This window comes from Apis dorsata, unplaced genomic scaffold, assembly GCF_000469605.1.
Source record: "Apis dorsata unplaced genomic scaffold, Apis dorsata 1.3 scaffold_989, whole genome shotgun sequence".
NCBI lineage: Eukaryota > Metazoa > Arthropoda > Insecta > Hymenoptera > Apidae > Apis > Apis dorsata.
The window spans coordinates 226,010-237,686 of NW_006264092.1; the positions used below are offsets into that span (position 1 = coordinate 226,010).

At 24.8% G+C, this 11,677-nt stretch overlaps 2 protein-coding genes and 1 long non-coding RNA gene across 5 annotated transcripts in view; 1 reads left to right on the top strand and 2 right to left on the bottom strand.

The window, feature by feature from the left end:
• LOC102673175 (2-acylglycerol O-acyltransferase 1-like) overlaps positions 1–2,088 on the top strand; it is a 16,291-nt gene extending 14,203 nt beyond the window's left edge. Inside the window, exons 5-6 of the mRNA XM_006624065.1 lie at positions 733–932; positions 1,260–2,088. Of these exons, the coding sequence (XP_006624128.1) occupies positions 733–932; positions 1,260–1,417 (358 nt within the window). The 3' untranslated portion in view covers positions 1,418–2,088. The remainder of the gene's footprint in view (positions 1–732; positions 933–1,259) is intronic.
• On the bottom strand, positions 1,520–7,894 carry LOC102672777 (kynurenine 3-monooxygenase). 3 transcript variants are annotated; one of them, XM_006624062.2, is made up of 11 exons: positions 7,795–7,894; positions 7,598–7,667; positions 7,079–7,269; positions 6,921–6,969; positions 5,566–5,653; positions 5,322–5,493; positions 3,927–4,178; positions 2,826–2,915; positions 2,538–2,678; positions 2,126–2,287; positions 1,584–2,045 (listed from the first exon to the last, which is right to left on the bottom strand). In XM_006624062.2, exons 1-11 carry the CDS (start codon positions 7,843–7,845, stop codon positions 1,947–1,949), a joined length of 1,365 nt encoding a protein of 454 aa, XP_006624125.1. In that variant the 5' UTR covers positions 7,846–7,894; the 3' UTR covers positions 1,584–1,946. The 3 variants fall into 3 exon arrangements, with proteins under 3 accessions (XP_006624124.1, XP_006624125.1, XP_031370243.1); XM_006624061.2 differs by having other exon boundaries at positions 1,520–2,287; XM_031514383.1 differs by lacking the exon at positions 3,927–4,178.
• Positions 7,895–10,591: 2,697 nt separating this feature from the next.
• LOC116186604 lies at positions 10,592–11,416 on the bottom strand. Its single transcript, XR_004151620.1, has 3 exons — positions 11,207–11,416; positions 11,056–11,130; positions 10,592–10,658 (listed from the first exon to the last, which is right to left on the bottom strand). It is a non-coding gene; the product is annotated as an uncharacterized LOC116186604 (long non-coding RNA).
• Between the last annotated feature and the right edge of the window lie 261 nt (positions 11,417–11,677).

Sequence of the window (11,677 nt, forward strand, 5' to 3'; positions counted from 1 at the left end):
CCGATTATTATCTACATCAATTTTTGCAATTATTTAATACGTTTAGTGTTCAAAATTTTAGTATTATTCCTAATTGATTGACGTGATAAAATCTGATCAGATAAAATATTATTTAATTTGTTCAATTTTGTTACAATGATCATGGTTTTTTTCCATTAAGTAATTAAAATAATATAAATAAATCCAGCGTTATTCATTTGTGATCATTTATGAATTATTCTTCTTTTTTGTTCTATGCTTGCATTAATGAAGATAGTTTTAAAAATTTCTTAAACATTGAATATAAATTTTTGACCTATTGATTTCAATTGTATTCAAAAGTTCGTATATTTTTCATCTTTTTTCATATAAAATGCTCATTTTTTATTATATTAAAATCACACATAATATTATATAGACAATAGTCTATTTTGCATTATTGAATTTTACATAACAATAAATAATTTATTTATAAAGAAGAAAATTATACAAATAAATTCTTCAAGATACTAACATAAAATCTTAAAAAATATTCTTTATATTTTAATAGAAGAAAATTAAATAAATTTTTAATTTAGTTAAAAACATAATTAACAACATTATTATAAGTGAACATTAATAGTCATGGATTAAAGAAATAGAAAGCAGTACTATAATATTGAACAATGAACGTGTTAAAATCGTTCATTTATAATGAAATGAATTATCGATAATTAAAATTTTTTAATTAATAATTTAATTTATTTGTTTTAGGGCCCCCTTAGTACCTGTCATCTCGTTTGGAGAAACAGATATATACGATCAATATTATTGGCCAGAGGGCACATTGATGAGAAGAATACAGCATTATGTTCGTAAAAAGATCGGATTGGCGCCAGTGTTTTTGAAGGGTCGAGGATTCTTCCAATATTCTTTTGGCATTATCCCGCGACGGAAACCAGTCACGGTTGTCGGTAAGTTTTTTAGTCAGACATAATACTCAATATTAATTATAATTAGAATTAATCCATTTTCAAAATAATAATTAATATCTTTCTCGAACGTTAATTTTTATTACAAAAAAAGGAATTTTACATTAATTTTTATATTGTAGCAAATTCGTAGCATTAAAAATTTTCTTAATAATATTTATTTATAATTTAATACTTATTTTCTTAATAATTATTTTTTAATAATATTTCAGAAGAAATAATACTTAATAAAAAATACCTACAAATATATTTAATAATATTTTTTTATATTTTTTTAATAACACTTTCTAAATTTCTCTCTCTTGTCAGTCGGTAGTCCATTGGAATTGCCAAAGATAGAGGAACCTACGACAGAACAGATCGACGAATACCACGAGAAATTTGTCAATCATCTGGTGGAGTTGTTCGAAAGTCAGAAGCACAATTATATGAAGAATGCGGATTCGGTGAAGCTTGAGTTTCTATAGTGATAACAAACACGAGATACTATAAATATTTTTTAATGAATCCTCATAGTGGTTATCCGAAGGACGAAGGAATCACTTTTAAAGTTCAAACAAATCATGCTTTGCGTGATTTTAGATATACAAGTGCCGAGTAGACATAGAAGGATATACTTAATTGGGCGACAGGTTTTTAGTCAATTAGATTGATTAGCTTAAGAATTTTCCATAGAAAAGAACCAATAGAGTTAAGATAGAAGAGTAATTATATTGAAAGAATATTTATATACCTTGGCCGATGTTCGAGAAGAATAAGAGAAAGGTGAAGGCCTTAAACGAGATTTGCTCAAATTGTGCAAACAATTAATCGATCTTCAATCATAGCGAAAATTGTAAATTTCTAGCTATTTTAGTTAATTTCTAGGGAATTTTTCTTGAGGGAAAAAAATTATAAAATTAGTCAACAATTAGTTTTATTGTAAAATCGATATACGCACATTTAACATATTTACGTTGGTTGTGCACTTTGTATAATAATAATCTATATTAAAATTTAATACAAAATACTTTTCTTTGCGGATACTTCGATGAAAGACGCCATTAATATAGCTATGATTAAGAATATCGTGCACCAAGCGGTTCTGCGTAATACCTGTAAAAAAATAATTGTTCGAGTACATTTTGAATAATTCTTATTCGATTGTTGATTTTCTTCATAATGTTTCGACCCACCTTATCCTGCCACTGCTTGTTCGCGATGCAATCGCGAAACCTCATTCTCGAGAAGTGTATTGTACTGTAGAGAGGTATCCACGTTTTTGGAATTCGTTTATAAAGAAACGTGTCTATATATTTTCGAAAGAGGAAAGATTTCTTCCTCACCAAATCTCTCATCTGGAAAATTTTATGTTAAGTTTGTTAGTAGTAATAGTATTATATTGATAATATTTAAAATTTATGAAAAAATTTATTTTTATATCTGTATTTTTAAAAATGAAATGATTATTTGAAAATTTTTCCCAAAATTCTTTGCGTGAATTATAACATTTTATATTTTTTTTTCAATTTTTAATGTTATAATAATCATTAATTTTTATTTAATTCTAACTTCGATAAAGATTTAATAAAAGATTAATAAAATTACCTCGACGTAATTGTACATAGCAAGGTCACAAATGGCATGTGCATCTTCGCATCTTAATTCCGAGAATTTTGGAAGAATTTTGCTGAAATCCGAGTTATAACGTTCCATTAACTCGTCCAGAAGTAAAACATCCTCGAAACCCTGATATATGATAAAATGAATTACAAAAATAACTGTGGAATCGAAAATAATTATGGACATCTAAATTGTACAGGAGATAATCGTGAAAGGTAATTTTCTGACGAGCAAGAAGACGTGAAATCGTTCAATCGATCGAGTGAAACTTACCGTGTTCATTCCTTGGGCATAGAAAGGCACCATAGCGTGAGCAGCATCCCCAAGAAGAAGAGTGGTTTTTCCAACATGATAAGGTTTGCACTATAAATGTTTATAAGAAATAAGAAAATAATTTAATCATGAATTAAAATTTAATAATTATTTTTATTACTTATTATTTATCATTATTTTTATTTGAAAATTTTTTAATTTCTATTAACTATCATATAAATTTTTCATATTCAAACTAGTATTTATCTGTAAATTAATAGAACTTTATAATTCAGTAATTTTATTTTTTTTCCAAAATAATTTTAAAAAAAATTCCTCTTCATCAATTAATAATAAATATAATATTTTTATAAAATTTTAATACAATAAAATAAATGTTAAATAAATAAACATTTTAAAGAAATTTAATTAAAAGAACTTAAAAAAAACTTCAGAATTTATAATTGGGTTTTTTTTCGAAGTAGTCTTCTTCAATCATTTCCTTTCTCTTTGTTAATTAATAGTAAAACATGATCTAAACATTTTAATAGAATTTAATAGAATTTTGATGATATTAGTTTACAAAAGTAATTCAAAATTAATATGTTTAATTTTTTAAAATAATTTAATTATTTCTTTTTTGTTAAATAATAATAAATAATAATAATAAAACTTTTAAAATAAAGGATTCCAATTAACTGGCTCAAACGAAACAACAAACATCCCGGATAATCGAAAAGAAATAATTAGAAATACATTTTTTTATATATTTATATTTATATTTTCTTTTATAACTCATTTTTATATTTTGAACATTCGCTTACAATTGAATTGTAATTATTTAATATACAATTTGTATATCAATTATATGTTTGTCTATCAGTTTTAAAAAATATTGAATAAATGAAGAAAAATATTAATTATAAAAACAGAAAGGAGTTTTGATATTATATAATAAAAGGATCCAGAATAATCAAAATTTTAGATAAAGATCTTGAATGATTGAGATAAATTTTATAAACAATTTGATTAGTCGAGAATTCGTTGTAAGTGAAATTTTTTCTTAAATATTTTTCAATTATATTTTATCCACCGATCAATAAAAATTTTGATTAAAATTACCTTGATAGAAATCAGAGGTTTTGGTTCCCTTTCGAAATAATCTTTAACCAACTTCTGCCTTCCAATTAATTCCACTAGATCAGGAAAATATTCTTCACAGAAACTCAAAAGATCCTGAGGTGTTTTTAGCTTGTCCAAAGTTAAGAAAGGGGCGAATAAATTAACAGTAAAAGTACAGTTGTCGTTGGGCAAAGCTATCATCATGAATTCTCCTCGTGGCCAAATATGAAGATGCTTGTTACTCATCATAAACTTGAAATCCAATAGATTTCAATATTTTAAAAAATGTTTATTTTATTTTAAGATTTTGATATGCAAAATATTTCTAGAGATCAAAACAAACATAAAAAATAATAAAAAAATATCAGTTGAGACTTATTATTTATTATATTAAATTTTAATTAAATATTAAAATTCGTATTAGATAAAGCAAGATAAAAATAGCAATGTAAGAGACAGAAAAGTTTCTATCTCGCTTCATCTAACAAGAATTATAGAATTATTATTAATTATAGAATTTATATCTTATATATGTGTGGTTTATATATATCAATGAATAAACAGAAATCAATTTTTATCACTGATAGATTTAAAAATAATCTCATACAAAAATAAAAGATAAAAATAATCCCTACGAAATTCTAATCAATCGAATACTATTTTGTTTCTTTAATTAATCATAACTGAGATTGATATCTATAAAATTTATCAGATTAAAAGGAAAAAGAATTAATAGAATAGACATTTAAATGGAAATTTAAAAATAAGTATTATTTATCGTATTATTTTTAAAAATTTTTAAAAATTGACCAATTTACTGATTAATTCCTCCTCAAAAATTTCAATGAGCTTAAAATATATTGTAAAAAGTCTCTTTTCTTTATATATAACTAATAATTGACTTTAATTATTCACAAGAAACTTATTAATTTATTGAATTTTGTCTATATATTAATATATGATTAAAAGTGATTGGCAATTATATAATAAGTAAGCTCAAAACTCTCCTTCTTTATAAATTTGAACGAAGTTTTTTTTTAAAATTTCTTTTCTAATGTATGTAATGTAATATAATGAGAATTACAATTAAATTTACTTTAACTGTAATTTTTTTTTTCTCTCTCTTTCAAAAAAGAGAATGTCTTACTATAGATATACATATATAATGATATTTATTACTATGTTTGTACAAATAGATGAAAATTCAATACAATAATATCGAAGTTTATATATAATTTAAAAACTATATATAATAATTTAATAACTAATAATTTAAAAACTAAGGCAATATGCAAAGAAAAGAATTATTCAAAATATTGTTCTTACAACATTCATTAAAATTATGAGAAAACTAATTTTCGTCTAAAACTTTTAAGGTTAAAGAAAGACTTTTACCTCATTATTTTTTCCAGAAGGGACGAATAATTCAAGATAACCATGTTCAATATAAGTTTGACTACAGTTGAACCGCGGTTTCTTCGCCATTGTTCTTCTGATGATCGAGTAAGCACCATCGGCTCCTATTATCAAATCAGCTTCCGCTTTCTCTATCTTTCGAGTTCTCGTGCTGAAAAATTCAACGAACGTTATACGAAATTATATGAAGATATAATATTTTTCGAATTGTTTTAATTCTTACTCCAATATCGTCAGCTTTCCATCGTCTAAATCCGCATCCACGACTTTTTTGTTGAAATGGAGACTTACTTCGGAATATTTCTCGGCAGCTGTATTTTCGATACAAAATCCCCGAAAAACGAAAAAAGTAATTTAAGATAAGTGTAACATTTTCTTTTTACTTTTGATCCTTTGTCATATGAAATCAAAAAATAAATAAATAAATTATGAAACTTTTTGGAAAAAAAATTTACAAGTGTAAATCATTATTTAATGTCTATTTTTTCCATTTTTTAAATTACATTAAAATTACATTAAAAATCGACAAAAAGAAGACAAAAACTTTTTAACCATAAAAGACCTATTAAAAATTCGTCAAAGACAAGAAAAGGAATTAAAACTAATTGATATTTGAATTATCTCATTTTTACTACTACTATATTTAAATTAAATTTTAAATTAATTTTGCAATCAAAGTATATTCAACTTTAAATTATCAATAGCAATTATTATATTCGGCACATATTTTATTTAATAAATAAAAGTCTGAAAAAATTTATATAACATTTTCAAACATTCTACATTGATTATAGAAATTAGAATAAAAAATTTAAGCAATAATTTGTTTCAATCTTTTCAAAAATAGAATTAAAAATGCCTTTTTCCATATAATTATTTCTTAAATTAAAAGAAAAATTCTTTATTAACCATTTTCTATATTACTTTTTTAATAAGATCAATCTAATAATGAAATGTATCTAATGCCTCCAGGATTGAATTGAAACTTAATAAATCCTTCGAAAACGCTTGTGTGTACGCATCAGTTTATAACAAAAGTTTCATGCGCAAATAGATGTATATCGGATTAAAATGGCACCAAAGTATACGAGTACATAGAAGATCGTAAGAAGCATAAGCTAGCGGTAGAAAGAAATACGACACGCTCGAATTCTTGTGGCTTCACGCACTACTGTGTCATCGGATATTCAGTGGCCATTTTTTTATTCTTTAGCATAAAAGGATCTCGAATATGTTCAATTTTCAATTTTATCGAGATAATTTAATGTAAAATTTTTTGATTCCTCTCAATGAGAAATAGTATGATTTAATAAAAAAAGATTTATTAGATCTCTTCTTTAAAAAGATTCTTCAACTAATTTATTTGTTAATTAATAATTGGTACTATGATAAATATTGAAAAATTATACATATTTAATTTATTTTCACTATAAGTGAATAAAAATAAAATTAGAGTATATGTAAATTATTTTATCGTTATCAGATAAACTGTAATTTCTGAGATAAAACAATGGAAAGACTAAAATATGAGAGAAAAAATTCTAATAACATTATTAGAGTAGGAGTAATTTTACTCACCATTTAGTAGAACAATGTTTAGATATCGTCTGGTAACTGAATAAATGCACTGTAAAAATGAGAATGAAAGTAGCAAAAAAACTTCGTATTTTTTACTCAATTTTCTTTTGGATTCAAGAAAGAAAAAAAAAGAAATCGAAATATTGTAAAACACTCACGTTTTGATTCACACCATCGTAAAGTATTTCTTTGAGCGATCCATTCTTATTGTGTATCATTCTACCACGCATAGCAATACCATGATGATCGACCACAACCTCCTCAAGGCCAACTGCCCTTAAAGCTTCCCGCCCTCTAACTGACAGAGCCAAATCAATGCTCTGACCCCAACAATCCTCTGTTCTGATATCTGAAACGAATGTGACCACGGAATTTTTATATTCATATTACATAAAAATTTTTACGTATTTTATGCTTCTTGCAAACTCTTTTATTTTGTGTATTTCTTCAAAAAAATAAAAATAAAATAGATATTTGAAATACCTCTTTCATCCTTAAAAGTGTGTAAAAAACACATAAAAAAAAAATTTCAATTTCAAATTTTTAAGTCATCTGAATTAGAATTTAATAAAAATTCAATATAAAATAAAATAATAGATATTGATTATTACGTTAAAAAATTGAATAAACAAATAAAAAGAAAATGATTGAATTAATTCTCCAATCGAAAAATTCACCTGGACGATATTCGTAAATAGACACGGAATGACCCCTTTTCGCAAAAAAACAAGCTGCCAGAGAACCGACCTAAAAAAATCGAAACTTCACTATTTTTAATAATCTTTGAAATCTTGATTCGATATTGTTTGATTTAAAGTTCTTTTAACAAATTTTAAAATCATCTCGTTTCATGAAAAATTATCGAAACACGCACCAAACCACCCCCTACTATAACGATTCGCGACTTTCGATCAGTGACCGTCATGGTATACCGTCCTGCACCGAAGCCGCTGATCAACTACCTGTCTTAGCATAATCGTGCAAGCATACATATTTACTATATATACATACTGAGCGAGTCATTTAACATTGGATCTTAAAATATCACTGTCAATTTTTTAATAATCTGAAAATTTTTCGAAGATATTGATCGCCTAAATAAAATACGAAGAAATCGAAGATGCAAATGATGCAAAGATCGATCAATTTATTTGCGTGTTAGGATTACAATTTGTTCGAAGAATACGATTTTGTTTGTAATAGATAACAGATATTAAATTTACGAAATTTATTTATAATACTTATAACGAATCAATCTTAATGATTAATGATTATAAATGTTGATAATAATGATAAAATGTTGAATTTAATTTTTCTTTTTTCTTTATTCTTTTTTTAAAAATGAAGTGGAATTAAAGAAGAAATTTCATAATTTATAAAGACAGAGATAATTGTAAAATTGTGGAATTATAAAAATTTCGATATTATTGCAATGATTTGAGAGAGATAGAAGAGATAGAAGAGAGATTAAATCAAAGCTCTTTGTATCTCTTTGCGTTTTTTTTTTCAATATTAATTATTATCGATATATTATTATTTGGTATAAAATGCGATATCAAATCAATTATTTTTCACGTGAAAGATATTATATATATAAAAGCTGGATTATCGGATATACTAATAAGTAATATTTTCATAACTTACATAATAGCAATCAACACATTCAAGAATATATATTTTATTTATTATTTTACAAACTGAAAGATAATGTAATTTGAAAAGTCATTCAGCATACATATAATATAATTTGTAATAGAGTTGATAGAAATTATTTTTCAATATAATTTGATAATATTTATATATCTAAATTTCATAATTAAACATGTCTAATTATTTGATTTGTTCAATTTTATATGATTAGTATTTTAAAGAAAAGAATTTTTAGAAATTCTGAAGAAAAAAAGCGAATAGCTGATTAATAATTATTAATCTGTCTTTGAAAAAACATTATTTGAATATGGAAAATATATATATAATGGAAGACCAATAAAAAGAAAAATAAATTGATCAATTCATAAAACCAATCTTTTCATAATTAAGAAATCTAACGTAAAGTTTTGAATACAATAGAGTAAATAATTTTTAATCAATAAAGAAATTGTAAGTAAAGGATTTATCTAATCATTAGATATGCAAAATAATTTAGCAATTTTTCCAAATGACAAACCAAAAACAATGGTTGAATTTAGAATAAGAATTTAAAATTTTTTTTACCCAATTATTTAACTGCTTCGAATGAACTATTAATAAGAGGATTCACATAAACTATGGAAATTAATCAATTATAAGTTAATAATATTCAAGGATATTTTAATATTTTATTAAAACTAAAATTGACAAATGATTAGTAATAATAGTGTTAGTTAATAAAGAAATGAGATTTTCAAAGTGATTTTAAATTCTTTTAAAAATTCTGTGATATTTGAATAGAGGTATTAATAAGATTCACATATATAAGACCAATGGAAATCAGTGTAAATAATATTTCAGAGATTGAGATTTAAAAAATCTCATCAATGACAGAAATGATGATTCAATTCAAAAAAAGAAAATTGGTATCTATAACAATGTTCAAGTGAGAAAAAAAATTAAGTAGATTATAAAGATATGGTTAATTTTAATAAAGAGTGAATTGATATTGCTAAACACATAATTACTGATGGAAGTAAAAATTCATAAGTTTTTTTAAAAATATTGAATCTCAAAATATTTTAGAAATTAGATTTATTACTTACTCATTTTAAAAAATTATATTTAATGAATGATATAAAATATTATTTTTCTAAAGATTTAGCTTTTAGAATTTTATAACTTTTAATTATATTATTATTTATGTAATATTATTCGAAGATCATATTAACATGACTAAATTCAAACACTGTTTACAATGAAAACTGGTTTATTTAATTTCATGCAAGTATTCACTCACTTTTACTCATATATACAAATGCACGAGGCATCTAAAACAAGCTACTTGAATATCTTGGCTGTATTAATGATAAAAGAAAAATGTGTCAGATCAAACTTACATGATTGAGAGATACATAATTTGATATATATATATATATATCGATTTTTAATAGGTAAACGCATAAAGATCATTTTTTTTAAATTATGCAAAGAAATATATTATTGCAAAAAAAATTCGAAGTTAAAAAATCGAAATTGATCTTCATATGATTTTTATTCTTCCATGTAATTAAAATTATTTAAAAATTATTTGTTTCTCTTTATCAAATTATGTATTTCTTGACACTATACATGTTTAATTTGATACATTTTTTTCTATCATCAAGTCGAAATATTTACATATTAATATTAAAATATTTAAATTAAAAATTATAAAATTCTTAAAAATTTCAAAGCTCTCATAAATAGTTTCATTAGATCACAATAATTTCATTATATCACAATTAATGTTAAATGGATACAAAAATATACTTAATAATTTCTTCAAAAATTAATATTTCGTTGATAAATCTTCAACTATAAATGATCATAAATGTTTATTTTATGTTTGATATACTTATATTTTAAAATCATACTCCATGAATTATTTAAATTTTTATTTTCAGTAATCATCATAGAACATAAAAGGAATCAAAAATCAATTAATTTATCTACAAAATTTCTAATGGAAAAATAGCATCTTCAAAAATATATCGAAAGAAGAAAATCGTTGTTATCGCTGAATCTCTTAATGCAGAAGGACACAAAGATCCAGCAGAAATTGTCTCACTATAAATAGTCAAGGATTTATATTTTAGATCACATTCCATTAATCATCTAAATTTTCATCTTCACTAATCAAAAGATTTAAGGCAAGAAGAGAGATAAATCACAGCAGAAACTTCCAACGCATGAAGAATTAAGAATCCACTAAAAATTCTCTCAACGAGAAGAAAAGAAGCTATTCATCAAAAAAAGATTCAAGCAAAGAATAGATCAACTATTTATAAATACTCTATAATCTCCAATAAAAACAAACTATCAAACATAAGAAGAAAAAGCTCTCTCCATCAGCAAATAGAAAATCCATCTATATCATGATTCCCTCATTACAAAAAGAAAGAAAAACTTCAAAAATTATAAATACTCCAAGTTGCCAATAAAAACAAAAACCATGCAAGTTCACCAGATGCAAGAAGGAAATCTCTCACTGGTCCCCAGCAGACCAATCGAAAACTTCTGTTCGATCACGATTCTCTCACTACAAAAACAAAGAAGAAGCTCAACAAACCATCGCAAATAGTACCAATAAAAATACAAATCATGCAAGATTTTACCAAACATCAGAAGAAGGAAAATTCTCATAATTTCATTCAGATCTCCAACCAGATCCTCCTGTTCCTTCCTGATTCTCTTTTACAAAAAGAAACAAAAATCTCGAAAAATGCAGCTAGCAACTAAATTACTCCAAACCGCCAACGAAAACGTGAACCAATCATGCAAGTTCATCATCCAACCAGATCCTTCCATGATTCTCTCATGCAAGTTCACCATCCAACCAGATCCTCCCATGATTCTCTCATTACAAAAAAAGAATAACAAGAATCTCAAAAAATATGGATAGCAACTAAATACTCCAAATTGTCAATTGAGAAACCAAAACCATTCAAGTTCATCATTGGATACAAAGAAGGAAAGCTATGCTTTCCACGTCGAGGTGTTCGCTTCCTCCTGTTCGCTCTCGTCAGGGGATGGCGCGAGGAAGCTGAGAACGGCGGCGACGATGCCGTGGCGTGGCCGTCGTCGTC